Source organism: Panthera pardus, unplaced genomic scaffold (genome assembly GCF_024362965.1).
Source record: "Panthera pardus isolate Hobbes unplaced genomic scaffold, ASM2436296v1 HiC_scaffold_24, whole genome shotgun sequence".
NCBI lineage: Eukaryota > Metazoa > Chordata > Mammalia > Carnivora > Felidae > Panthera > Panthera pardus.
Window position 1 is genome coordinate 41492145 of NW_026526810.1, and position 27057 is coordinate 41519201.

The 27057-nt window shown below is 36.2% G+C and overlaps 1 protein-coding gene across 1 annotated transcript in view; it reads left to right on the forward strand.

Annotated features, from left to right (window-relative positions):
* The window catches only part of PRTG (protogenin), a 132847-nt gene extending 115618 nt beyond the window's left edge, over positions 1-17229 (forward strand). Inside the window, exons 16-20 of the mRNA XM_019442031.2 lie at positions 1191-1373; positions 2748-2868; positions 4395-4560; positions 7224-7328; positions 7791-17229. Of these exons, the coding sequence (XP_019297576.1) occupies positions 1191-1373; positions 2748-2868; positions 4395-4560; positions 7224-7328; positions 7791-8195 (980 nt within the window). The 3' untranslated portion in view covers positions 8196-17229. The remainder of the gene's footprint in view (positions 1-1190; positions 1374-2747; positions 2869-4394; positions 4561-7223; positions 7329-7790) is intronic.
* The last annotated feature ends 9828 nt before the right edge of the window (positions 17230-27057 follow it).

Genomic DNA, 27057 nt, shown 5'->3' on the forward strand with positions numbered 1-27057 from the left:
TACTTTAGTGCAGTGGCAGAGCAAGAGCAGAGAGACCCCACAAGTAATAACAGTACACATATAGGAATCCTTCTTAGCCATCATGCCAACAGAGGAAAGATCTTTTGATACCATATATATGTATACACATTTAAGTGATGGTTCCTTTGGAGGATAGTAGATGCTAAGCAGAATATCAGTGGTAGTTTCGATAGTTAATCTGAGATCTAGGTCTTCAACACTCTGAGGTTCCCACATAACTTCAGCATTTTCCTTCCTTTTTATTTTCAAGAAATTTTAGATAATGATTGAGAGAGTGAGAAATATATTCATACTTTCAAAAATAATTGTGTTGTTTCTATTTAAGAAGTAAGAACAAGATCCTCTGTCACAAGTGATTACTATAAATAGTTTAAACATTTCTTTTTTTTCCGTTTTATTTGTTTATTTTTTTGAGTAATCTCTGTACCCAGTGTGGGGCTCACACTCACGACCTCAAGATCAAGAGTCACATGCCCCACAGACTAAGCCAGGCAGGCATCCCTAAACATCCCTAAAGGATCCCTAAACATCCCTTTTTCTAAAAGAAAAAAAGACTTTCACATTGGATTTAAAAAATCTAACTATGACTGTTGAATCTGGGTTCATTGTACCATTCTCTCTTTGTTTGAAATATTCTAAAGAGTTTTTTTTCTCTTTAGAATACTCTCTATGTTTGAAATATTCTAAAGAATTTTTAATGCTGTTTGTATCCATACGTATGTAAAGAGCAAATTTTATGTATATATAAAATCTGATGGGATAAAAAACATTATATAAAAACCTAAACAAAAATACATACAACTTTAAAAAACTCCTAAAACAAAATTACAGAGAAGGATTATATAGAGGCAGTGCGCATGGTACAACGTTAAGCGAAAACTCTAAAATATAAAAAATTCATGTAGGAAGTATGTACTCATACATGTACAGTGTGTATGCATGTATGCACGAACACGCATGCACGCGCGTGCACACACACACACACAAATCAAAATGTTAACAAAGGGAGATTGTCACCTTATTTACATCTGTATTTTCCAAATGTTCTACAATAAACATGTGTTACTTTTATAATCAGGAAAACATTTTTCAAATAAAGGGTCATGGTTGTGTGTTTTTTTAAAAGATAAATAAGGTTTACTTAAATTTGTAATTTGATATATTTATAGGGGCAATAACCATGGCTTTGCTAGAAAACCTGGTGGCAGGAAATGTGTACATTGTCAAGATATCTGCATCAAATGAGGTGGGAGAAGGACCCTTTTCAAATTCTGTGGAACTGGCAGTCCTTCCAAAGGAAACCTCTGAGTCAAATCAGAGGCCCAAGCGTTTGGATTCTGCTGATGCCAAAGGTCTGTATACTGCCACAGTCACTGATTTTTCTTAAGAATGTACAGTATTTTTTTTTTCAGCTCTTCTGTACTGTTTTTCCTCTCCTAGCACGGCCATACCCCTAAACCTGCACTCAGCTCTTTGAGTTGTTGCTCCATGGCTGTTCCCTGCATTCTAGAAGTAAACAAACTTTACCTCAGAATTAACTGCAGTTTTCAGACCACTGTGTCCCAGTTACTTCTCTTCCCAGCTGTGCAGCCACCAAGACAAAGGAGCCACACGGCCCGAGGACTAATGGGAGTAGGCTTCCAGAGAGGTTTCGTGGAAATAAACAGCAGTGCTGGTTGTGGTGTTCAAGCTGAAAGCATGGTTTTCATTAAGAGTTTTTACCACAGAAAAACAGCCTTTCCAGAGAGAAAGTTGTTTCTCTCCAGAAAAACAATAAATAGAAGAAATATCTTTAAAGAGACACCCTCACTCCATTCAGGGCAATTGTCATGTCCTGAAGGAAACCAGGGCCTCCTGTCGTACAGGACAAGCCACCTTCTTTTCCTCCTCTTTGGGGAAGTGGGCCTGTGGAGAGGGAGGGGCTTTAAATGGAGGAAATGCCAGCTGAACTTGACAGGGCGTGTAGCTCCTCGGGTAGTCATTCAGTATCTTACTGCTATGTGTGCAGGTGTGTGGGGGGGTGGTGAGAGAAGAGAAAGACAGGGAAGGAGAGAGCGAAAAAAAAGAGAAAGGGCAGAGCTTTAAGCACTGGAGGGAGGTAGCAGTGGTAGCTACCTTATCATGGGAAAAGGAGAGCGAGGCTCATATTCACTTCTCAAATACCTTGCTACTCAGAGCGTTTAGGGACTAGCAGCATGAGTATCACCCGAGAGATTGTTAGATTAGATGTGCAGAATCATGGGCCCCACCCCCAATGTAGTGAATCAGAATCTGTATTTTAACATATCTCCTAGTGATCATGTGCACATTAAAGTTGGAGGAGCCCTGGTAAGTAAGTGCAAACATGTACATGGAAAACTAATCTTTAATATACAAGATCTGCTTTTAAGGTAATATGACATGAAAGCTACCCTTTGGTTCATCAAGAAACATATATGCCTTGTGTCTTTCAGCATTGCACTGTTATCGCCAGTTATGCACTGGCGTTCATGTTTGATGTAATAATGTAGTATTTAGAACTTGTATTTGGAATCTTCGTTATGGGAAGATAAACTGATCTTTGAGATGACCAATACAAGAGTAATACTTTTCTGCTTAGACACAGATACTGCCAAAAATTTTTCCTATGAGAGGAAGAAAAGTTACAGAAAAGCATTTATCAATTATGATAAATGGAACCATTTATTTTTCTGATTGATTCTGAGTGTACGTGTTTCTGTTTCTAGTTTATTCAGGGTATTACCATCTGGACCAGAAATCGATGACTGGCATTGCTGTGGGCGTTGGCATAGCCTTGACCTGCATCCTCATCTGCGTTCTCATCCTGATATACAGAAGTAAAGCCAGGTGTGTTTCCATTGCTAGACACTTTGAGGTGGTTAAAAAACATTTAAATTACAGTAACCACAGGAAGCAAATTGAGGTCAAGGGCCTTCAGGAGCAACTGGGATTTTCCACTTTAAAATAATGTTATTTCAGTTCTTAATTGCTATAGAGATGTGCTCACTTTGGGAGGAGATTATTTTTTTTTTGCCCTTTGAAAAAACTGTACCAATAAAATATTCTTTAGAAAAAAAAATTTAATGTCTATTTACTTTTGAGAGACAGAGACAGAGAGACAGAGAGCAAGGCGGCTAGAGGCAGAGATATAGGGAGACACAGAGTCCAAAGCAGGCTCCAGGTTCTGAACCGCCAGCATAGAGCCCAACGTGGGGCTTGAACTCACAAACTGTGAGATCATGACCTGAACCAAAGTCAGACGCTTAACGACTGAGTCACCCAAGTGCCCCACCAATAAAATATTCAATGAGACCCTAGTTTCCTCATTTCCTTTTTATTTTGAGAAGTACAAAATATATCCTTTGGTTTCTTTTTTAAAATGGCACACTTAATCTGATGTATGTGCTGATTGAGAAGATTCCTTACTCTCTGGAATATTTTCACACTTAAGTAGCCTGCCATTGAGAGCTCCTCCCTCACTTCCTCCACAGGACACGTGTTTGGGATTCTCCAGACATGGGGTAAAACAAATACAATAATTAGGGATCTGTCCTTTGTATAAATTGTTAGTCTTATTTGTAGTTCGACTTGGGCTAAACCCTCAGTATTCAGTAAATTTGTCTGTATCTAACCTTTTATGTTTTGGCTTTTGCTTTTATTTATCCTAAAGTTTTTTACTGTATTTTAAAAAAGCAAACTCAGATACACATTATTTTTGGATAATCCCTATCACTAGACTCCCTCCATTAGCACTGATTATCAGAATTTACCCTGTAAGTTTTGTACTTGTGCATAAAAACGTACTCAGAAAGCATATTATGTTAAAGAAAGAATTCTAACATCCTTTTATATATTTAACTAGCTTAGTTTTGCTGTATACGTTTCTCACTTTAAGAATTTTTTTATAAAATTTTTCTGCACATTGTTTTAGTGATACCTAAATCTTGCAAAAGTGCTATGGTAAATTTACCATCATTAACTGGCACCTGAATTGTTACGTTAGTGTGATGGACGATCTGCCGACCTGAAAGGGAACGTGTGAATTTTAAAATTATAATTTTCTACATAAATTTGATATAATCAATAGCAATAAATAATAGTACTTTTGTAACTATTGAGGTTTTTCTTAAGTGTGAAAAGTAATTTTATATAAGCAGATATTGGGGCAAAAAGAAATACAGAAGTTTCTTCAAATCACAAAAGTTTGCAGCAGTGAGTTGGGAGATAAAAATCTAATACTCTGCTTCTAAAGATATTTGAGAAACAAGCATTGAAGAACTCCACTGTTTGCGAAGTTGTGATTGTAGACCAAATTTGGTACATTTGTCTAGATCTCCTATGAAATTAGAAGATTTCCTATTGCAATATTTCAGGAAATCATCTGCTTCCAAGACGGCACAGAATGGAACTCAACAGTTACCTCGTACTAGTGCCTCCCTAGCCAGTGGAAATGAAGTAGGAAAGAACCTAGAAGGAGCTGTAGAAAATGAAGAATCCTTAATGCCAATGATAATGCCAAACAGCTTCATTGATGCAAAGGTACTCTGAACTGAGATACTGATTTGCTGCATAATCCTTCCCTCAGTTCGTCTTCCCTTTATGTGTGAAATTTACTACTGAAAAATCATATGTTGAGCATATTTCATCCATTCTCTACTTGAAGAAATGTAAAACAGTTTCCTTTTCCTTACATAAAATATTTGGGGAGAAGAAGATAAGGATAGATAAAGCATAAAGGTATAAAGGATTAGAGAGATATAGAAAAAAATGAGAAGTTAGCATAAATTCGATTAGATGTGGTTATATGGAACTAACATGTCTTAGATAAGGACACCAGGGTCATTAATCTATATTTACTATAATTTGAGCTGCCTTGTATTTACTGGGCATGCAGTTTTTTTATTAATCCATTCTTTTTTTTTTTAAGTTTATTTTTATTTATTTTGAGAGAGATAAAGAGCAAGCAGGGGAGGGGCAGAGAGAGAGGGAGACAGAATCCCTCTCCTTTTATGTTTATTTTTATTTATTTTGAGAGAGATAAAGAGCAAGCAGGGGAGGGGCAGAGAGAGAGGGAGACAGCTATCAGCACAGAGCCCAGTGTGGGGCTCGAACTCAAGAACCGTGAGATCATAACCTGAGCCCAGTGTGGGGCTCGAACTCACGAACCGTGAGATCATGACCTGAGCCAAAGTCAAGAATTAGATGCTTAACCGACTGAGCCACCCAGGCGCCCCTTTATTAATCCATTCTTATACTTAGTTTGGTTGATTTTTTTAACTGCCTTGAACATCAGAACATTCCAGGTACAAACAATATTTTTAAAAATATGGAGTACCTAAGTAGATGTCTCAAGATCCTTCCCTTTATAGACTAAGGAGGTTGGATATAGTAAAGAAATATCATTGGAGGATGTTACTTCATGTCCTTTCCACTATATGTAATAACAGTACAGTGATGAGCATTAGGAACACCAACTGAAAATTATTTTTAGTCACATTGCAACATTAGTATGCATTATTATAATACTCTCATAACCAATGTGGTATAAATCAGGTATCCACAAACTATAACCTCGCCCAAGCCAGTCCATCACCAGCTAAGAATCTTTTTCACATTTTTAAAGGGTAGTTTGAAAAAAATATATAACAGAAGAGAAGAAAATGGGACAGAGGCCATATAAGGCCTGCAAAATCTAAAATATTTACTATTTGACTCTTTACATAGAAAGTTTGACAAATCCTAGTATAAATTCTTCCCCAGCCCTTCCCTAAAATTTAGAATAACAGAAGTCTAATAACACTCAAGAAATGTTGATATTAAATTTTATACAATTATCTTTAACAGATGCAACCTCCTTGTATGTAGCGCAGTGCTATATATGAGTAAATAATAATGAATTCATTTTTGCTACTCCTCTTGTCTTTTTTAACTTAGTTAATTTGTTAATAATTAATAACTTAATTATTAATTTATTAATAATTCGTTTAATTTGGTGGTTTAGCTCGTGTTTTCTGATACACATGTAAGCCATTCAACTTATTACAAATTAATCTAGAACATTGGATCCTAAAACTCCTAAATAAGCAAAGAAGTACTAAAATACATTGGGGTTCTGTTGGGGCGCCTGGGTGGCGCAGTCGGTTAAGCGTCCGACTTCAGCCAGGTCACGATCTTGCGGTCCGTGAGTTCGAGCCCCGCGTCAGGCTCTGGGCTGATGGCTCGGAGCCTGGAGCCTGTTTCCGATTCTGTGTCTCCCTCTCTCTCTGCCCCTCCCCCGTTCATGCTCTGTCTCTCTCTGTCCCAAAAATAAATAAAAAAACGTTGAAAAAAAAAAAAAAAATTTAAAAAAAAAAAAAAATAAAATACATTGGGGTTCTGTTACCAACTTGGAACTGGATATGAGAAAGGACTGAGGAAAAGTGGTGTGAGGAGGAAGACATGGGAAAAAAGAGAGAATCTAAAGTGAAAAGAGGGTCTCCTGGGTGGTTCCGTCAGTTGTGTCTGACTTGATTTCAGCTCATGTCATGATCTCACGATTCCTGGGTTGGAGCCCCTTGTCGGGCTCTGTGCTGAGGGTACGAAGCCTGCTTACCGTTTTTCTCTCTCCCTCTGTCCCTCCCCCACTCACTTTCTCAAAGAAAGAAAGAGGCAGAACAGAGGGAGGCCTATATGAAGCAGAGAAGCCAGTTTGGAGAATGGATCTCTCAGTTCCCTTACTGACCCTCCATTTATTGCCATTGTTGAGCAGTGTTGAGCATATGCAGACCCATTGTTTTTCTTCCCCACTGCTTTTTAAGTTTTCCAAATACGTGGAAAGGTTGAAAGAATAATGTAATGAATGTACAAATAATTGTCAGTATCTTGTCGTACTTGTATATTTCTCATATTTTTGTTTCCTGTACTGTTTGAAAATAATTTTTGGAATTATTACACTTCACAGCAGATACTTCAGCATATATATTTCTCTTAAGAATAAATCTATTACGTCTTTTTGATCACTAACAAATACCCTGAATTTGTTGTGTACTGCTTGTGTGAAAAAAGAAACAGTGATGTCTCTGATGTTTTTTCTTTTAACATTTAAAAATTTTGTGTGCCACATATTACATGTTAAACTGAAATAAACTGAAATAAACTGAAATATACTGACATAAACTGAAATCTGTAATATTTACTTTTTCTCCTTTTTTTTTTTTCTCCAGGGAGGAACTGATCTTATAATTAATAGCTATGGTCCTATAATTAAAAACAACTCTAAGAAAAAATGGCTTTTTTTCCAAGATTCCAAGAAGACAAAAGTTGAACAGGTAACCCATCTAAATGAGAAAAATTTTTGGCAACCCACGGTATTATGAAATGATAATTAAAAAGAGAGGAAAATGTAAATGAATGCTTTAATTTTCATTTCTCTCTGGATATGATTTTATTAATTTCGAGCATGACTCTGTGGAAATCCATGGTGCGTGATCACCGAAGTGACAGTTGGAATAGTAATCAGAGCTGTGGTTTTCAGCAGGGAAAGGGGGATAGTGGAGAAAGGGATGGGGCAGGAATATGCATCAGAAATTACTGAAGAAGCCTTGGGACACTTCTGATGTACAGCCACTTGGGTGGGGAACTACTGACTTAGATAATCCCTTTGTGATGATGGCCTTTCACCCATGTATTTGAACAGATTGCTATCTCAATATATAGAATATGTAAAAACATATATTATTTTTCAAGAGCACTCTATCATCACTGATAGTGTCTTATGTATTGTCGTCTAGCCTCAAAGAAGATTTGCTCAAGCGGTCTGCTTTTACCAGCCAGGCACTACTGTGTTAATCAGCGATGAAGACTCTCCCAGCTCCCCAGGTCAGACAACCAGCTTCCCAAGACCCTTTGGTGTTGTAGCTGATACTGAGCATTCAGCGAATAGTGAAGGCAGCCACGAGACTGGGGATTCTGGGAGGTTCTCCCACGAGTCCAATGATGAGATACACCTGTCCTCAGTTATAAGCACCACGCCCCTGACCTCCAGTTCCTTTGCTGGCAGTGATTCAGGTGGAGATCCCTCAGCGAGGAAGGGTGAAGACCCTGCAGTGCCGCTAGATGCTGAGCAAATGTCCCCTTCAGTTCTGCAGCCACCATCGGCCATGCTACGCTTTGATAAGAATGATTTTCCAATCTAGAGAGCCATGTTCAGGTATTCTCGCCTTTAAGTCTGTTCGAAGGACAATGAACAGGGAGCCAAAGCCTTTTGTGAAAATTTGGATGTCTTATTGGGTATTTCAGCTTTTTTTTTTTTTTTGAATGTGTTTTGTTTTTTATTTTTAAACTCACGTATTTTGAATGTTTGTCAGCAATGTGAAAAGACAGTCAAGATATTTGACTGGATTATAAAATATATCACTGGAGCAAAGGGAAGACTTTTGAAAGCCCCTTTGCTGACTATCTACCTCAGTTTGCCAGATGGCAAACTCAGAAGACAACTTAGTTACCTCGTTTATTGTGATAGTTTATCTCAGCTACATAACCAATGATACTTCCTAGTAGCATTTTGTTTTCATTGCTGTGTGTGTAGTGTGTGTGATCAAAGGAGTCATATAGGTATATGGGTAAGAATGTTTATCTGAAGCTCTGATTTTTTTAAAGAAAGCTGTGACATCTGCATGGTTTGGATAATTTAATACCTCTGGCTGTGCAGACTGTCAAACCACAGAGAAGAGAAAAAGTGGGACTGTTGATTTTAATGAATGATCAAAACAAAGAAAGTGTCTCTCTTTTGAGAATAGAACTATTCAGTAGCATATAGAGAATACTATTGTTTCAAGGGCCTTTATGTTTTGGGCATTAGAGTCTGAGTGCTTTATCTGCTGTATCCCAACCTCAGCCTGCCTAGAGCCGTGCCTTTTCCCCCTTCCCCTTTGCCTGACAGTTGGCCAAAGGCCGCACTGTGTAGTTTGCAAAGCATCCTCAATATTTCCAGAATTAGTTGTAAACCTCCATGCAGAAAACAGATTTTTAAAGAGAATCAGTTAGGCTTTTGGTTTTGTTTTTAATCCCACCTTGGCTTTAAAAAAAAGGGGGGGTAAAGAAATTTCATAAAATTTTAAGAATAAAGATAAATGCAACAGTAGACCATAAAATGAACTAGAGGTTATCATGGTAACAGTGCCTTCGGTCTTATATTATGAAATTCTTTGCCTTATACCTTTTTAATATTCATGAAGTTATTTAGGACAGGAATACAAGAAGTTGCCTTAAGAGTTTCTTGGATTTTATCAGTAAGTGTTTTTGATGTATAGCATCTTATCAAAGCATTTTAGTTTGTTCTTATGCAGGTTTTGTTTAGGGATAAGTATTCAAGGCTCTACCACCTTTCTTGTATTTTCTTGAATTCTTAAGAGAATTTGGTACTCTATTTAATCTTCTTTCAGTGTCAATGCTGTGAATGTGGAATGCTAACTCCAGGAGTGAGTTAATCCTCTTGCTGTTTTGAAATCAGCAAACTGTTTACTCAGCCACTTAGAATAGGCCTTCTTTCAGTCATGAGTTAGTTACCTACCAGGTACCCAACAGTGGGAGAGGAAAAAGAATTAAACACATGGTGTAGAAAGGGGGCCTCATATATATATTTTTTCATAAGTAGTTCTTCACATTATCTGAAAATGACTTCTGAACCTCATTTTAAAAGGAATCTTAATAGATTTTTCCCTTGAGACCTTTGGTTTATGGGGGTGGGGGACAGGCTATGCTAAATGGTGTTCTAAAATCAAAAGAATATTACTGGATAATAGTCCCGCCTCCATCATCTCCTATCCCAATGTCTGATGATGCATTTCTTCTTGTTTCTTAGTTTGTAGTTTTGTGCCAAACTGGATGTGTTCAGAAGCAGACCAACATTACGTGCCAGCAATCACTTCTGAACTAAATTCAAAGTCCCCATTTAGTTATCTAAGTCTGGGCTTCATGGCAAAACAAAAAAAGCAGAGCTTTAGGTGAACAATCTGAGGCAAGGGAAAATGCTGCTCCTGCCTTTATAGCTCCTGTTTTATACTACCTCCTTTTAAAGTTATTCTAGTGTTATTTTTTTCCTGTACTCAGGGAACATTTTGTTACTTTTAAGCTGCCTCATGCAAGCATGGGCAAATTGACAGGGTATGGTGTCTTTTGGTTTGTAAGTAGGTATGTGGGGCCAACTTTTATCAGCATCCAAAATTAATGAATACAACGAGTTCATTTTATTTTTTAAACTTTCATTAAAAGGCAAATAAAATCTAAAGTTGCAACATCATCCTTTATGGTTATGGAAGATATGTCCAGGACTGCATGAATTTGAATCATTTTAAAAGCCTAAAAAAGATGATCTGAAAGCCCTTAAGGAAAGTATTTTGTTTGGTTGGCTTTTGATGAATAGGCCCATAGTTATTGTAGATCTTTAGGCTATAACTATTTGCTAATTATTTACCAGTACATTTTTACTTTTTCACCTTTTCATTTTGTTCTTATACAGATTTTTTTCATAATAATCCTGTTACCAAAGAATTTTCAGTAGAAGGTAAACATTTGACTATAATTTCCCCCCAAATTGAATTAACTAGAAATATCTATAGGTATGAAGCTTATGTAAGTAGTTACTAACCCAAAATAATAGGGTTTATATTGATTGTTGTAGTTAAATAGACTAGTAATTTCAACTACCTTATTGTTACCAGAGCATTTAAAATAAGTTCTTTACCAGCAGATAGTTCCAAAGAATTTCAAGTGTAATTTTTTTTCTTCAGCAAATAAATCTTCATATACAGTATTAAAGTATTTTTAAATTGTTGAAACTACTTGTTGGAGAGAAAAGAAAATCTTTTCACCAAAGATAAATATTTTGGTCTCATTGAATAAGATATTTAGTATACACCAAAGACTTCTTTTTACTTGGCCAAAGCTAGCTTCTTTGAAGTCTTAAGTCTGAAACTGTAACTAAAACCTGAAGGTTCTCATCTCTCATAGTGGTGTTACTTCGTGGTATTTCATTCCAACAGGGCTGATATGCAAATGGTAACTGTTTTCTTTTCCAAAGCCTTACTTGCTGTAAGTACTGACACACGCATGCCATTTTTATGCCAAATATTACAAGATTCTGCTCATCAGTATTTTCATACCAAAGACCATTAAAATATATAGATTAGTCTGTAAGTAAAGATGAGCAGATTTGAAATAATTTTATTTAGAGGCTGTTAGGAATCTAGCTTTAAGTAGCAAAAGATATCAAAGGGCTAAGTTTACATAATTAAAAGCAATACGATTATGTTGGTATTTATCAGTGTTTTTATTCAAGTACTTTTTATCAGCAAATTAAAAAAAAAACCAAAGATATTTAAGGTTATCTCCACATATAGACATTTATTTGTACATTAAACTGTTGTTTCTTGTTTTTATGTCAACCAAACATGTCTCTCCAGAACCCAGTCTGTATCCAAATAGCATACATAGGGACTTTCCATTAAATCTGCTGATTCAGCCACAGGATGTTTTTGCCAAATGATGTGATTACTTTCCTAATCACCTTGAGTGTGAGATGTCAACAGAAATCTCAGCAAGTTTTTCCATTCCAGAGCATATGGCAATCCCTGAATTAGCCTGTACAGTCTTCCTCTTGTTAAAGCATTACCTGGTTAACTCAGAGGCTTGCGGCAGTCCCTTAATAATAGGGATGTTCTCACCTGTGGGGAGCAGTGGGCTATATAAGCCAAGAAATCATATCACTGTTTAAGTGAGCGTCCTTTGATAGATGTTGAAAGTTGTCCATAAGTTGAAATATTTTAACTGCATCAAGGGAGCCTAATATTTCAAAGTTTAGGGGAACCCTAGATGAAACCAAAATTTTTTTAATGAAATCTGGAGTTTTATATTTTGATTAGCCTAAAAGCAAAGACACAGCTTTATCCACTAAGTAGCTTATAAAAGATCTGCTTTGGCACACCAGGGCAATTAGATGCTCAGTGAAATGCCTTTATTTGCCTTTGCTTCAAACAAGAACAGTGCCAGCATTGGAAACAATGACAGTGATTTGCATTAGTTTGTCTAGACTTTGTTAAGGACTTCTGCCAGAAACTTGCTCATGTTGACTACTCAGGATCATTTGTCAAGTCCATATGAAGACACCTTTGAGGAGTGTCACAAAAAAAGATGAAATTGAAAGTATCTTTGTCTGTTTTTAATGCAAGAATATCCAGATGTGGTTCCACTTGAGTGGTGGCTACTGTGATTCACATATATGTTTATATTTCATTGAATGTAAATTTTTAATACTGAATGCAAAAGAAAAAGTTCCAAATATATGGAAAAGAGTCATGATCTTTCTAAGACTAAACATATATTTTGTAAACTTTGTTCCTGACAATATTTCACATGGATCTCTGGTAAAATTGCTTTGGTTTAATAGTCAAAATAATTTTTGTGGGCTGTGAGCACAGAGTAAAGGGTTCTGGAGATCACCATATACAACCACTTGTCTAAATGTGACTTTTATTGATGTTTAGAAGAACACATACATAGAATTCTGTGTTAAGTTGATTTATGCTCAGGACATAAGATCACAGGCTAATGCAATGTGTATGTTTGCAGGCTTTAATCTTCTCAGGCAGTTTCCCTTTTTATGCCTTTGAAAGTGTTTAAGATTATGACAGTCTTGCATTTTTATCAGATGCTGTATTTTCTTAAGGCTGCTGTAACAAATTACCACAAAGTTAATGGCCTTAAAACAACACAAATTTATTATCTTACAGTTCTGTAGGTCAGACCTACAGTTCTGTAGGTCTCAGGGGATAAATCAAGGTCTGTTTCCTTGTGGTTTTTTTTTTTTTTCTGGCTTTTAGAGGCTGTGGACTCTTCCCTCCATCTTCAAAGCCAACAATGTAGCATCACTCTGACGCCGATTCCATCATCCCTCCTTTTCTGACCCTAACCAAGAAAGGTTCTCCAATTTTAAGGACTCATGTGATTACATTGGGTCCACCTGGATAATCCAGGGTAATCTCCCCATCTCCAAATCCTTAACTTAATCACATCTGCAAAGTCCCTTTGCCACTTATGGTGGTAACATATTGAGAGTCCAGGGATTTGGGTGTGCACTTCTGTGAGTGGCCATTATTTTGCCTACACTATTACTATAGAATTTTCATACACAAAATGTGCATTACAGAAATTGGAAGTCTGATGTACCCCTTAGGGATCTTCAAAAGTTCAAAGCTATGAAAACCTTGCATTATAGCTTATCAAATGTACACATTAAACTTTCTGTCTAGATCACTTGCAAAAAACAATTCAGCTTTAAACTTTTTGAATATGTGCTTTGTAAGTTTAACATCTCATTTCTGCGTGTTTAACAGAAAGTTTCCTAAGTATTTGGCTCTTATGGAAGTTCATCAGAAATTTTTGATAAGTGTTCGTATAGTTGAACTTTCTGCTTTTCCCTCAAGTAATTATGTTGTTTGGGGAGGGTTGGGGGAAAAAGACCTCAAACATAGGGACTCAGTAGATGAACAGGGTCATGCTCATGTTCATTCATTATCTTCTAAAAGCATATTTACAACATGCGGCCTTTCTACCTTTTTTTTAAATTTTTGTTTTTGAGAGAGAGAGAGAAAGAGAGAGAATAAGTGGGGGAGGGGCAGAGAGAGAGGGAGACACAGAATCGAAAGGAGGCTCCAGGCTCTGAGCTGTCAGCACAGACAGAGCCTGACAGGGGGCTCGAACCCATGGACTGGAAGATCATAACCTGAGCCAAAGTCGGAAGCTTTAACTGACTGAGCCACCCAGGCACCCCACCACCTTTCTACCTTTTAAATCAGGTTTATTTCTTCAGCTTCACCAGCTGTATTATTTAAAGTTTGGTAACCCCTTGATTTCCCATCAACCTCAGCAAGAGCTTCCACTCACTTTATCAGCATGTGCAAATCCTAAGCAATGTTATTTTCCTTGTTATTCTCTGTGTTTGATTTCAGTTGTCCCTTTTCCTCGAAAGCTTTAGATTTCACAGCTCTAGTTGGTTCTAACTCCTGGATATTCAAGTGAAGCATTCTTTCAGTTTTGAAAGAGTTTCTAATTCTACCCTTAATTTTCAGTATATCTTAACTAAGAAGATAAAGCTATCTCCATCATGGAGTGGAGACCATGATGACATTTTGAGTAGGGACAAGAGTGCTGGTCATTTGTCAGCTGCTTTTGACTCCAATCTCTAGGAAGAGATAATGTGATTTAGTGAGCATTTGCAGTATGCCAAACACACACTTCATTTCTACAAACTACTACATTCTGCAAAGCAAGTATTTCCCCCCATTTTAAAGATCAGGAAACTGACATTTAAAATATCTAACTTGCCAAAGATCACAGCTAGTTAAGTGGTTTAGCCAAGATAGGATTTCTACTAGGATACATTTTCTCAGCTAAGAAATTATATTTAATTACCAAGGCTCATGGTACGTTCCACTGTGTCAACACAGCCTGCCCACATAGTAATAGCCAACCAACAGAGAGAAGTCTAAGTTGTGTCCATTTATTCACAAGGGAAATTTAGGAGACTGAGCTGTAACTCACCTCCTGTCATCTCCTAACCTCCGTCTTTTCTCTGTTCAAACTTTCAATTTCTCTTGCCAAAATTATGCCTGAAAACTGATGCTTGTGCCTAGGGTTGCATTAGAAATAGAGTAGTCATGGTTTCTGGAGTCCCTATCTATTAAAGCATTTGATATATTAAGTATTCAGAATTGGAGTTTATCTTTTGTGATTTTTCTATAGTCCCTGTATCCAAACAGGAATTTATTAACTGGAAAAAGCCAGGCGTGTAACCAATCATCCTTCCTTGCTAGATCTGAAGAGTCAGTAGTTTTTATATGAATTACAACCTAATTAAATCTTCACACTAATTTAGGAGGGAGCAAAGTTGAGGGAGGGTCATATAATAGAACAAGTATTAGTTACTGGAGCACCTAAATTCTAATCACTTACCATTTTGAGAATTGGCTAGTAAGAAAGTTCCTAACCTACCTCCGTTCCTTCTCTGTCCATGAAATGAGGATAATTTGTTGTGCAGAATGAAGCAATAGTACTTTGAAAACTTAAAAGGAAATTCCAGTGTAAATAATTGTAATCTGAAAGTCATTTCTGTGAGGCTGTGAAACATTTAACAGATTTTTTTTCTTTACAGGTCAGCCTTTTCAATGACATTTTTCCTATGCTAAAATGAAAAATGTTTGCATTGCCTATGTAGGCACCAAAAACTAACAGACAAAATTGGTTGTAAAGATAAAGACTAGTATTTAAACACTCATCTGTAATGTAGGAAAATCTATAAGAGGAAATGGGAATTGACAGTACTTTTTGAGAGTAGTACTAAACATGAAATCATCTACCTCAATTTAAATCTTTCATTTTTTTAAAGATGATATTGTTCTACATTTTATTATGGTGTTATTTACATGACTGTATACAATTACCAAATTCCATCAAAATTTACTCTTTAAACTGATGTATTACATAATTTAAAGTATATATCAACAAAGCTGGAAAAAAGTATTCTTCTACAACATGATTTTTCATAGTAAAAAAGTTCATCAGAGATAATTAAGACTTGTTTGAATGTACCCCATTCCCTCACAGCTACTAAACTTAAATATCTTTCAGGAATTGCCATAAATGAAATTTCTTATGAAAAGCATTCTATAAAGAGCTTCCTAGCTTAAGTTGGATAGCCTCTGTAATTATTCAATATCTTGCTTTTTAAAATATCAGTTTAATATGACTTTTAAAAAATTATATTTGCATTTTATATTTATATTTGTGTTTAATGCTTCTCTATTCCTATTAGTTTATAAAGACCATGAAAACAGGACTCATGAATTTTTAATTTTAGCTTTAGATGCCTGACATCATTCCTGGAATCCTGGGTATTCAAGCAATAGTCAAAATTCAAACCTAAAGCAAGCACCTCCAGGCTTCTCTTTCCTTACAGTTTCCATTTATTGTGGAGGCTTTTTTGGTTAAAAATTAGACCATATACTAAGGAACTTACTTTCAGACTACTACACTGAACATAGAGTACTATGAGGTAAGATGTCAATAAGGATCCTACAGCTTCCGAATCTTGATTGTAGAGGAATTGCCATAGCAGCCAATCTGGTGTTGATGGTGACAGTCATCTGGGAACCTTAGTTCCTATCCATTGTGCTTATCCATGTGGCCTCTCCAGATAGGCTGGTTCAGGCTTCCCCCACAGCACAGTGACTGTGTTCCATTGCCATGCATCCTTGAAAAAGACAGGAAGTTTATTTATGGAGTGGGAGCTGTAGCTGTTATTGTGAGTTGGCCTTCAGCACCAAAGAGCAGCTTGATGGATCCTCCTTCCTTTTGGCATCGGCGACTCCCTACCCTCACCAGTTCCGCCCAGGGCCCAAGAGGACACTGGGTAGGCAACTCTGGCCAGGAGCCACTGTGGGGCTAGTGTGCAGGCTCCAGAGTGCATCATGTCCCTGGACTTCCCGGGCTGAGCCTTGCCTCAGCCATGTCTCTCTGCTCCTCTAAATCTTTTATTTTTTTGATATTTTGGCTTCTTAAAGATTCAAAGAGTCAAATATCCCCAGAGGGGGTAGATAGGTGAGGAGAAAGTGCATTTTTAGGGTTCTCTAACATCTTCTTTTTCAAGGTTACCGAATGTCTTAACAGTTCTCTAAACTATTTGGAGTGAATTTTCTAGAAGGCAACACCTACTGGCATCTATATGTAGATTACTTGTCTACCTTTAAAGCTTCTTGGGAAGCATTAATGATTATCATGAATCTGAACATCTTTGCAGATTTACTCGTTTGTATCTTGTAAGTAGTTCATGGTATGTAGACACAGTTCTAACTCCTAAACCATCCTTAAAAATTTATGCTACAGAAGTTTATTTTTCTACAGAACCATCTTTAAAACAATAAAAATATTTTAAATTTTTACCTAAAACCTTCTTATTCCTGTTACCACATTCTATTTATTCTGTTTGCAAATGAAAAGGATTACTGATGATTAGCAACTTGAGCCTGTTAAAGGAATTTGCAAAGCCTGAATACACACACATTGCCTTAGCCTATCAGTAGAGTAGAGGGCATATATTACCTAAGTTTGTCTGTTTGTTGCTGTTGTTGGACGAAATTTTATGTCTGTGTATGCGCTATTTTTTCTATTTTTTTTTCAAAGATGTGAATTAAATGAAAGTGTGGGAGCCAGCTATATTATTTCATATTATGGGTGTTCTGGATCCTTTCACTCTGTATACCAATTTCTTGTAAGGGCAGCATTTGCAGACTAGCTAATGGACTCTAGAGCTGAGCTATTTTAATTTTATACTTGACTCAGGGGATCAGCTCTGTGAACTCCATTGCATGAAGAAAGCAAATGTTTGCCTTGATTTTGAATGTACCTTTTTAATGTCTTCTTAAAACTTATTTTGTTTAATGTGGGTTTGTTTTCTTTTTCTAGCATCATAGTAAATATTGCCTAGTATTTCCCCTCTCCCCAGGGTAGTTTATATACTATCCTACAGGTCATGCCAAAAATGAGTAAAAGTTTAAATGCCAAAATGTTTATGAAACTGCTGTCTAAATACTGATTGATTGCACAGTTTAAATAAAAGTTTTCCTTAGTTATAAAAAAAAAAAAAAGAAAAAGAAAACATGTGTTCTTTTACCTTCTTTTTCTTTTGGGGAATGTAGAATAAAAGCTTTCATTTTATAGAATGATGACTTTTATATCCTGGTATGGGATGATTATAGAGTCCACTCCAAGCAAAAGGAATAGAGCCTAACTAATGCATCTAAGAATTGTTTTCATCGGGCATCTACTGAATAGCAGCAAGGAAATAACAACTTCCCCTTTCCAGCAGATGGCTGATCACCTCAGGAACTAAATAGTAGGTAGCCTAAAAGCTAAGGGCTCATCCAGATAGATACAGTTCTAGTTCAGGTTAAAGTTTCTGTTTTTTATATGTAAAACATCTGTACAGTAAAAGACAACTATAAACAAAGTTAAAAGGCCAGTGAGACACTGGAAGAAAATATCACTAATATACAAAACGACCCTGTAAATCAGTAAGAAAAAGGACAAATGAAGAGAAAATTTGGCAGTGGATTAGAAATCCACAGAGAAGGAACTAAACTAGCCAATAAAAAGGTGTTCTGTGTCACCAGCAATGACGGAAATGCAATTAAAAATGACACTAAAAACATGTTTGCCCATCAGATTGGGAAAACTAAAATGTTTGATAACAACCAGTGATGGCAAGGATGTGGGAAAATGAGCACTCATTAGCCATTGGAGGGAGGGTGACTTGGCTGCACCTTTGAAAGAGTAGTTTGGCAGTATTAAATAGTGTTTTAAATGCATACACCCCACAAACTAGTAATCCCACTTCGAGCTCCTCCTACAGAAATGATAGCACAGGCACTCATATAAACACTCAAGGATTCTCATAGCAACATGGCTGATAAGAGTAAAAAAGAATTCTGAAAGAGGCCTAAATGTTCCTCAATAATGTTCAAATAAAATATAGTACATCCATACTATGAAAATACTCTGCAGCCATTTGACAAGAGGCACATCTATATATAACAAGATAAGAAATATGAAGGTATGCAATGATATTTCAGAATAAGCCCATTTTTATAAATAACAGTTTGTTGGTATATGCCCCAAAAGGCTGGAGGAAAATACCCAGATGTTACAGTAAGCACCTACCAGTAGGAGCATGAAGGGATTTTCATTATCTCCATCATCCACAAGTGTGTTGTTGGATTTACTTTTGTGATTAGAAAAACAATAAATAGTTAATGGTTTTTCCTTTTAAAAATTGTTTTTGTTTTTTTTCTTATTTAAAAAGGTTAAGAAATATTGAAAATCCACTAAAAATCTAGAAATAACAGAAAAAATATATTAGAAAATGAATAGAATTTCTAGAAATAAAAAGGTACAGTCATTGAATTTTTGAAAATATGTTAAACAGCATAAAATACAGTGAAAGAATAGCCTAAAACTGGAAGGTAGATGTAAGGAAATTTTCCAGGATGCAGCACAGAGAGATGAACAGAAATATAAAACAGAGGTAAACATAGAAGATCCAACATACATCTGATAGCCACTTTAAAATGAAAGACTAAAGAGAATGAAGGATAAGCAATATTCAAAGAGAAAATTAGTAATTTATGAAATCATCAGATTCAAGAAGTACAAATCTCAATCTAGAAGCATAAAAATAAATCCATACCAATACATATTAGTGAAACTGCAGAACAACAAAGATACAGAGAAGAACTTAAAGGCAGGTGGTGGGGGGAAGATGATACAGATTGCAGTGAAAGGATTTCTCAGTGACAATAAAAGAAACAAGAAGATGGTGGTACAGTATCTTCAAAACATTACAAAGAAAAATAACTACAATATGGAGTTCTATACCCAGATAAACTATCACTTAAATGTTAAAGGTAAATAAACATAATTCTAGATGAAGATTGAATTTAACCACGCTTGCTTAATAATAGTAAAGTATATACTTCAGAAAGAAAGACATATAATCCACAAGGAAGATACGAGAAACAAGAAGCAATGATGAGCTGGAAATACAAATCAAAAAGACAATGAGGTATCATCCCATATCTACTAGGATGGTTATAATCAAAATGACAGATAATAACAAGTTTTGGCATGGATGTGGAGAAATTAGAATACTTATAACTGCTGGTAAATATGTAAAATGATGCAGCCATCATGAAAAATAGTTTAGCAGTTAAACAATGAGTTGTCATTTAACCCAGAATTCTCACTCCTAGGTATATACCCAATAGAAATGGAAATACAAAAGCTTGTACAGACATTCATAGCAGCATTATTCATAACAGCCAAAAAGTGGAAACAACCCAAATGTCTATCAACTGATGAATAAATAAATGGATTGTGATGTATCAATTCAATGAACTGTTACTCAGCAATGAAAAGGCATGAAGTCCTGGAGTGCCTGTGTGGCTCAGTCAGTCCAACTCTTGATTTCAGCTTAGGTCATGATTTCATAGTTTGCGGGTTCAAGCCCTGTGTCAGGCTGTGTGTTGGCAGCATAGAGTCTGCTTGGGATTCTCTCTCCCTCTCTCTCTGCCTCCCCCCCACCAAATAAATGAATAAATAAATAAACTAATAAACTTAAAAAAAGGAATGAAGTACTGATAGATCCTACAACAAGGATAAATTTTGAAAGCATGCTAAGTGAAAGAAGCTAGTCAAAAAACCCACATATTGTGGATTGGAATCCACATATTGGAATCACACACATATTGTGTGATTCCATTTATATGGAATGTTCAAAATAGGTAAATCAATAGAGACAAAAATATATTAGTGGTTGCACAGGACTGGAGGTTGTAGAAAATGGGACATGACTGATGGTGGGAATAGGGTTTCTTTTTGGGGTGACAAAAATATTCTAAAATTATTGTGATGGTGGTTGTACCACTGTGTGAATATACTAAAAACCATTGAATCGTACCCTTCAAATGGGTATGTTATATGGTATATGAATTATACCTCAGTAAAGCTGTTTTTACCAAAAAGCCATGATGAGCAAAGACATAGAGAAATGTGGATAAATCTAAATCAGCATTGACTGTATAAAGCAAAAATATAAAGACCTTCTAAAATACAACAATAAAGAGACCAACAATCCAACTTAAACATTGGCAAAGGAGTTGACATTTCTCCAAAGGAATGTGCAAATGGCCAACAAGCATATGAAAAGAGGCTCAACATCCTTAGTCAATGGAGAAATGCAAATCAAAAGCACAATGAACTACCACTTCACTCCTACTTGGATAGCTATAATAAAAATTTTAAGGAAATAAATACCGACAAAGATATGGAGAAATTGGAACCCTCATACACTGCTAGTCAGAACATAAAATGGTGCAACCACTTTGGAAAATGGTTCAGCTTCCACAAAAATGCTAAACATAGAATTACCATATGAGCAGGAATTTCACTGCCAGATGTATACCTAAAAGAATGAAAACAAGGACTGAAACAGATACTTGTACACCAATTTTTATTGACAGCATTATTCACAATAACCAAAAGTTGGAAACAACCTATGTCCATCTACAGATAAATAAAATGTGGTGTATTTATACAATGGAGTATTTTTCAGTCATAAAAGAAGAATGGAGTTCTGACACATGCTACAACATTGACGAACCTTGAAAACATTACCACTTCTATTTAACAATGTACTATAATAGCTAGACAACATCACATGGGTTGGTAGGTAGGATTGCAAAGGAAGAAACAAAACTCATTATGTGTATATGATGTGATCACCTACATAGGAAATCCAAGAAAAATCTATAAACAAACTATTAGTCCAAATAGAGGAGTTAAGTAAGATTGATGGGTATAAGATCAAAATACAAAGTGCAAATGAGTTTCTAAATATCAACAACAAACCCCTAGAACATGTAGCTTTATTTTATTTTATTTTAAAAAATATGTTTTTTGTTTTTTTTTTTTGAGGAAGAGAGAAGGAGAATCCCCAGCAGGCCCCGAGCTGTCAGAGAGCCTGGTGTGGGGCTTGATCCCACAAACTGAGATCATGACCTGAGCCAAAATAAAAAGTGAGCCACCGGGGGCACCAGGGTGGCTCAGTCAGTTAAGTGTCTGACTTCAGCTCAGGTCATGATCTTGCAGTTTGTGAGTTCAAGCCCCATGTCAGGCTCTGTGCTGACAGCTTGGAGCTTTGAACCTGCTTTGGATTCTGTGTCTCCCTCTCTCTCTGCTCCTTCCCCACTCACACTCTGTTTCTCAAAAATAAACATTAAAAAAAAAATTTTTTTTAAGAGTTGGGTGCACAACTGACTGAGCCACCCACGCACCCATAGAACATGTAATTTTTTAAGTGTTCATTTATACTTATATATAAATTATAGTATATAATAAATGAATGTTTATTTTTGAGAGAGAAAGCATGAGTGGGGAAGGCGCAGAGAGAGGAGGAGACAGAAGATCCAAAGTGCAGGCCTCAAATTCACAAGCCATGAGATCATGAACTGAGCTGAAGTCAGATGTTCAACTGACTGAGCCACCTCGGCGCCCCTAGAACATGTAAGTTTAAAGAAAAGTATAATTTACTATATCAACAAAAATTAAGGATTAAGAATATAACATAAGGGGGCCCATGGAATTCTCTTGGAATTCTCTTTCTCTCTCTCCCTCTCTCTCCGCCCCCTCCCACTCACACTCTCTTCTCTCTCAAAATAAATAAATAAACTTTAAAAAAAAATACATAACATAGCAAATATGTATAACACTTTCATGGAGAAAATTATAAAACTCTATTGAAGGACATGCTTGAACACCTATTTAAAGAAGGAGATAGGACATGTTTATGGACAGGAATATTCACTATCTTAAAAATGTCAATACTTCCTAATAAATCTATATATTTAAGGCAGTTCAAACGAAAAATCTTAATATGGTTTCTCACAGAAATTTCCATATGGAAAAGATAATATTAGTAGAAGCCTACCTTATACCAGAAATGGGAAAAGCCTTAAAGACCAGATTGTGAAAAGTACAGCTAAATTGTTAAACTTTAGAAGAAAATAAATTTTTATATCAAGATAGGCAAATGTATTTTAAAAATGTGCTTAACTAAAAGCAAAAACTATAACTGAAAGATGGACAATTCAACTACATTAAAATTTATAGCCTCTCCATGACTAAAGATAGCCTAAACACAATTAAAAGCAAACTGTGTACTGGAAGAAGCTATGTGCAAATATCAACCTCACAGGTTTGGTATCCAGACATAGAAAGAATTTCAAAAAAAGCAATAAGAAAACTTCAAGCCACACAATGGAAAGATGGGCGTGGGTATCTAAATAGACAATTCACAGAAAAGGAAATCCGAATGGCTTACAAACCATTTGGTAATTAGAGAAATGCATCTAAAACAATGAAATAACTCTTCACACCCATGATATTGACATACATGAGAAAAGGCTGACAATAATAACTTGGCAAGGATGGGAAGCTCTAGGATCCCTTATACTTTTCTAGGAGGATATAAACTGATGAAATTACTTTGAACAGCATTTTGGCAACTTCTAGCAATTGTATTGTTAGGCACCTATTCTAGAAAAAAAAAAAACAAACTTGCGCAAATGTGCACAAAAAACAAACACAAAATTGTCCCTGGCAGAACTATTCATAATGGTAAAAATGTAGAAATAACCTGTCCCTCAGGAGAACAACTTAAATAAACTATTGTTTGGTTAAATTGTTGAGTATTATCTAGCAGGTAAAAAAACAACTATTCATACCACCATAAACCAAGATTTACTATAAAACCACAATCAAGACAGTGTATTAGAAAACCAGATTCCTATATATAGACACCCAATTTTGCCAAAAGCACCAAGTAAGTTCAATAAATTTAAAATTTACAAATGTTAGATTTAATAGCTTCTTTTTTTATTTATTAAAAATTATTGCTTGAACAAGGCAAGAATCCATTTAAGTATACAATGTTTTAATGTTCCAGTTTACAAGGGCAGCAAACAAGTATTAAAAACAGAATTTTAGGGGTGCCTAGGCGGCTTAGTGGATTAAGCCTCCGACTGTCGATCTCAGCTCAGGTCTTGATCTCAGGGTCGTGAGTTCAAGCCTTGCCTTGAGCTCTGCACTGGGGATGAAGTTTACCAAAAACAAAACAAAACAAAACAAAAAACAGGTGTGCCTGGGTGGCTCAGTCGGTTAAGCGTCCTACTCTTAATTTCGGCTCAGGTCATTATCTCACTGTTCTTAGGACTGAGTCCAGCATCAGGCTCTGCACTGACAGTGCACAGCTCGCTTGGGGTTCTCCCTCTCTCTCTGCCCCTCCCCCATGCTCTCTCTTTCCCTTTCTCTCAAAAATAAACTTTTTTAAAAACTCAGAATTTAAAAAAATATGCAAAAGACATATGCAAGACCTGTATCAGGGATTTTTATCTAAAGAGGCTTTTTCAAGTTCCTAAACACCTTCCCTTCAAACCCTCAACCCCAAGATTCTCATATAACCCTTTATTAAGATTCAGTTTCACAAGAAGAAAGAGATAAACTGAAAATAGCAGTGACTTGAACAAAACAGAAGTTTATTTCTCTCTTGTCAGGAAGACTGGAAGTGATCATTGCAAGGCTGGTTAGGGATTCAACAGTGTTAGGGTTGCAGGCTTTCTTTATCTTTTTACTCCATGTATGCATGGATTCCATTTTGAGTTCATTTACGGTCATATGTGGCTGCTGGAGCACCATTATTACATTCACATCCTGTTGCAGCTGACATACAGGAAAGAAGGGAACGGTTCCTACTTTTAAGGACACTTGCATCTCATTGCTCAGATCTTAGTCAACTGTTGCACCTTTCTGCAAGACACCCTAGAAAATAGAGTCTTCATTCTAGGCAGACATCTTCCCAGCTAAACACAGAGTTCTGTTACTCTGAGGAGAAAGGAAGGAAAGAAAGAAGGAAGGGAAAGACAGAAGGAGGAAGTCCACCGAGACACAAATTGCAGCTTCTGCATCTCTGCTGCACCATTGAACTGCTACGAGTCATTTAATGCAAAATATTCTGGATGACAGGACATGCTCTCGGTGGCTATGGATGGGATGGAAGCAGAAAAAACATTGAAAACCACTGACCCCTAGGAAGAAGGAAATAAAAACAAGTTACTAAAGGATATAGAAGTTAACTTTTTACAGGGCAGTTTTGTACATAAAATTTATGTACAAGAATGTTTAGCACAGTTTATAATAGGAAAAATGGAAACATCCTGTCTCATCAATAGAGACTGAAAAATTAAATTACAGTATATCTATATAATGGAATATGATGATGCCATGGCAAAGAATAAGGCAGATCTTTATTCATAGATGTGGAAATAAACATATATAGTATAATCAAGTTCACATAACAGGTATGTATAAGTTGATTCTATTTTTGTAAGAAAATAGAGACTAAATACAATAATAATAACAAGCATTTACATAGCCCTTACTATGTACCAGGCACTATTCTAAGCACTTTATGTACATTAATTCATTTAATCCTCACAACCTTATTATTGACCCTCTGTTGCAGATGAGGACACTGAGGCACAGAGAGGCCAAGTACTTTCCCAACATTATACAGCTAATATACATTGAAGCAGTATTTGACATCAGGCAGCTGGATCCAAGAATCCGAAAGGTTAACCACTATACATACTGCCTACATATGTTTACACATATATTCATGCTGAGATCAATACATACATAAAAGAAAATTGAAAATTAGAAAATTTTAACTTTTTGTATTATTCAACCCTCCCTGACTTCCTTCAATCCTTACCTCTCTCTGTCTCAACCTTCTTTATCTCAATTCCCTCCAACCAAGCCTTATAAGAGCTATCTACAATATCTATTGTATTAGGTATTAACTAATTATAAGCCATAATTTACATTTTAATTTATAACCCTTCAAAAGCAAAGTAATTTTACCATCCAAAAAAATGAAGCCATAATATAATAGTAGAGTGATAATTAGTGAGGTTTGCATCTTGGGGAAAGAGGGCTAAAATTCATTGTAATGAATGATGATACACTCTCAAGTTGTCTGTACATGTATACATGAGTGCATGTGTTTGTAATTTGTGTGTGTCAATATAATTTTGAAATTATAAATGAAAACTGTGCTTTCACATTTTGATTATTTTGTTTTTTGGGTTTTTTTAATATGAAATTTATTGTCAAATTGGTTTCCATACAACACCCAGTGCTCATCCCAACAGGTGCCCTCCTCAATGCCCATCACCCACTTTCCCATTCCTCCCACCTCCCCATCAACCCTCAGTTTATTCTCAGTTTTTAAGAGTCTCTTATGGTTTGCCTCCCTCCCTCTCTAACTTTTTTTTCCCTTTCCCCTCCCCCATGGTCTTCTGTTAAGTTTCTCAGGATCCACGTAAGAGTGAAAACATATGGTATCTGTCTTTCTCTGTATGGCTTATTTCACTTAGCATCACACTCTCCAGTTCCATCCACGTTGCTGCAAAAGGCCATATTTCATTCTTTCTCATTGCCAAGTAGTATTCCATTGTGTATATAAACCACAACTTCTTTATCCATTCATCAGTTGATAGACATTTAGGCTCTTTCCATCATTTGGCTATTGTTGAGAGTGCTACTATAAATATTGGGGTACAAGTGCCCCTATGCATCAGCACTCCTCTATCCCTTGGGTAAATTCCTAGCAGTGCTACTGCTGGGTCATAGGGTAGATCTATTTTTAATTTTTTGAGGAACCTCCACACTGTTTTCCACAGTGGCAACACCAGTTTGCATTCCCACCAACAGTGCAAGAGGGTTCCTGTTTCTCCACATCCTCTCCAGCATCTATAATCTCCTGATTTGTTCATTTTAGCCACTCTGACTGGCGTGAGGTGATATCTCAGTGTGGTTTTGATTTGTATTTCCCTGATGAGGGGTGACATTGAGCATCTTTTCATGAGCCTGTTGGCCATCTGGATGTCTTCTTTAGAGAAGTGTCTATTACATTTTGCTTATTTTGTAATAAAAGCCCTAATAAATATGGGAACTCAGGGAACCAGGGTTCTCACTGTAGGAGAAGAAAAATACAAAGAGAGGAAAACCACATTAAATTGACTCAGAATTAGAGGTATCTATGTATATTGATATGCATTCATGATTTAATATATATAGTTGAGCTATATGACATTGCATTCTCCCCCCCCCCAAAAATAACCTATAATCAGTGACAATTTAGTAGCAATAGCAAACAAAGTACTCAGAGTTTGTTTTCTAAATATCTTCCCCACTAAAAGGGATCAAGGCTTCTTGGGGGAAAACTGCTAATTTCAGGGCTGGGGCAGAGACAGTACTGGATTCTAGAACATCTTGTGTCAGAAACTAAGGAAGTGCACAAAGAATTATGAGATATGTTCAAAAGACCACAGG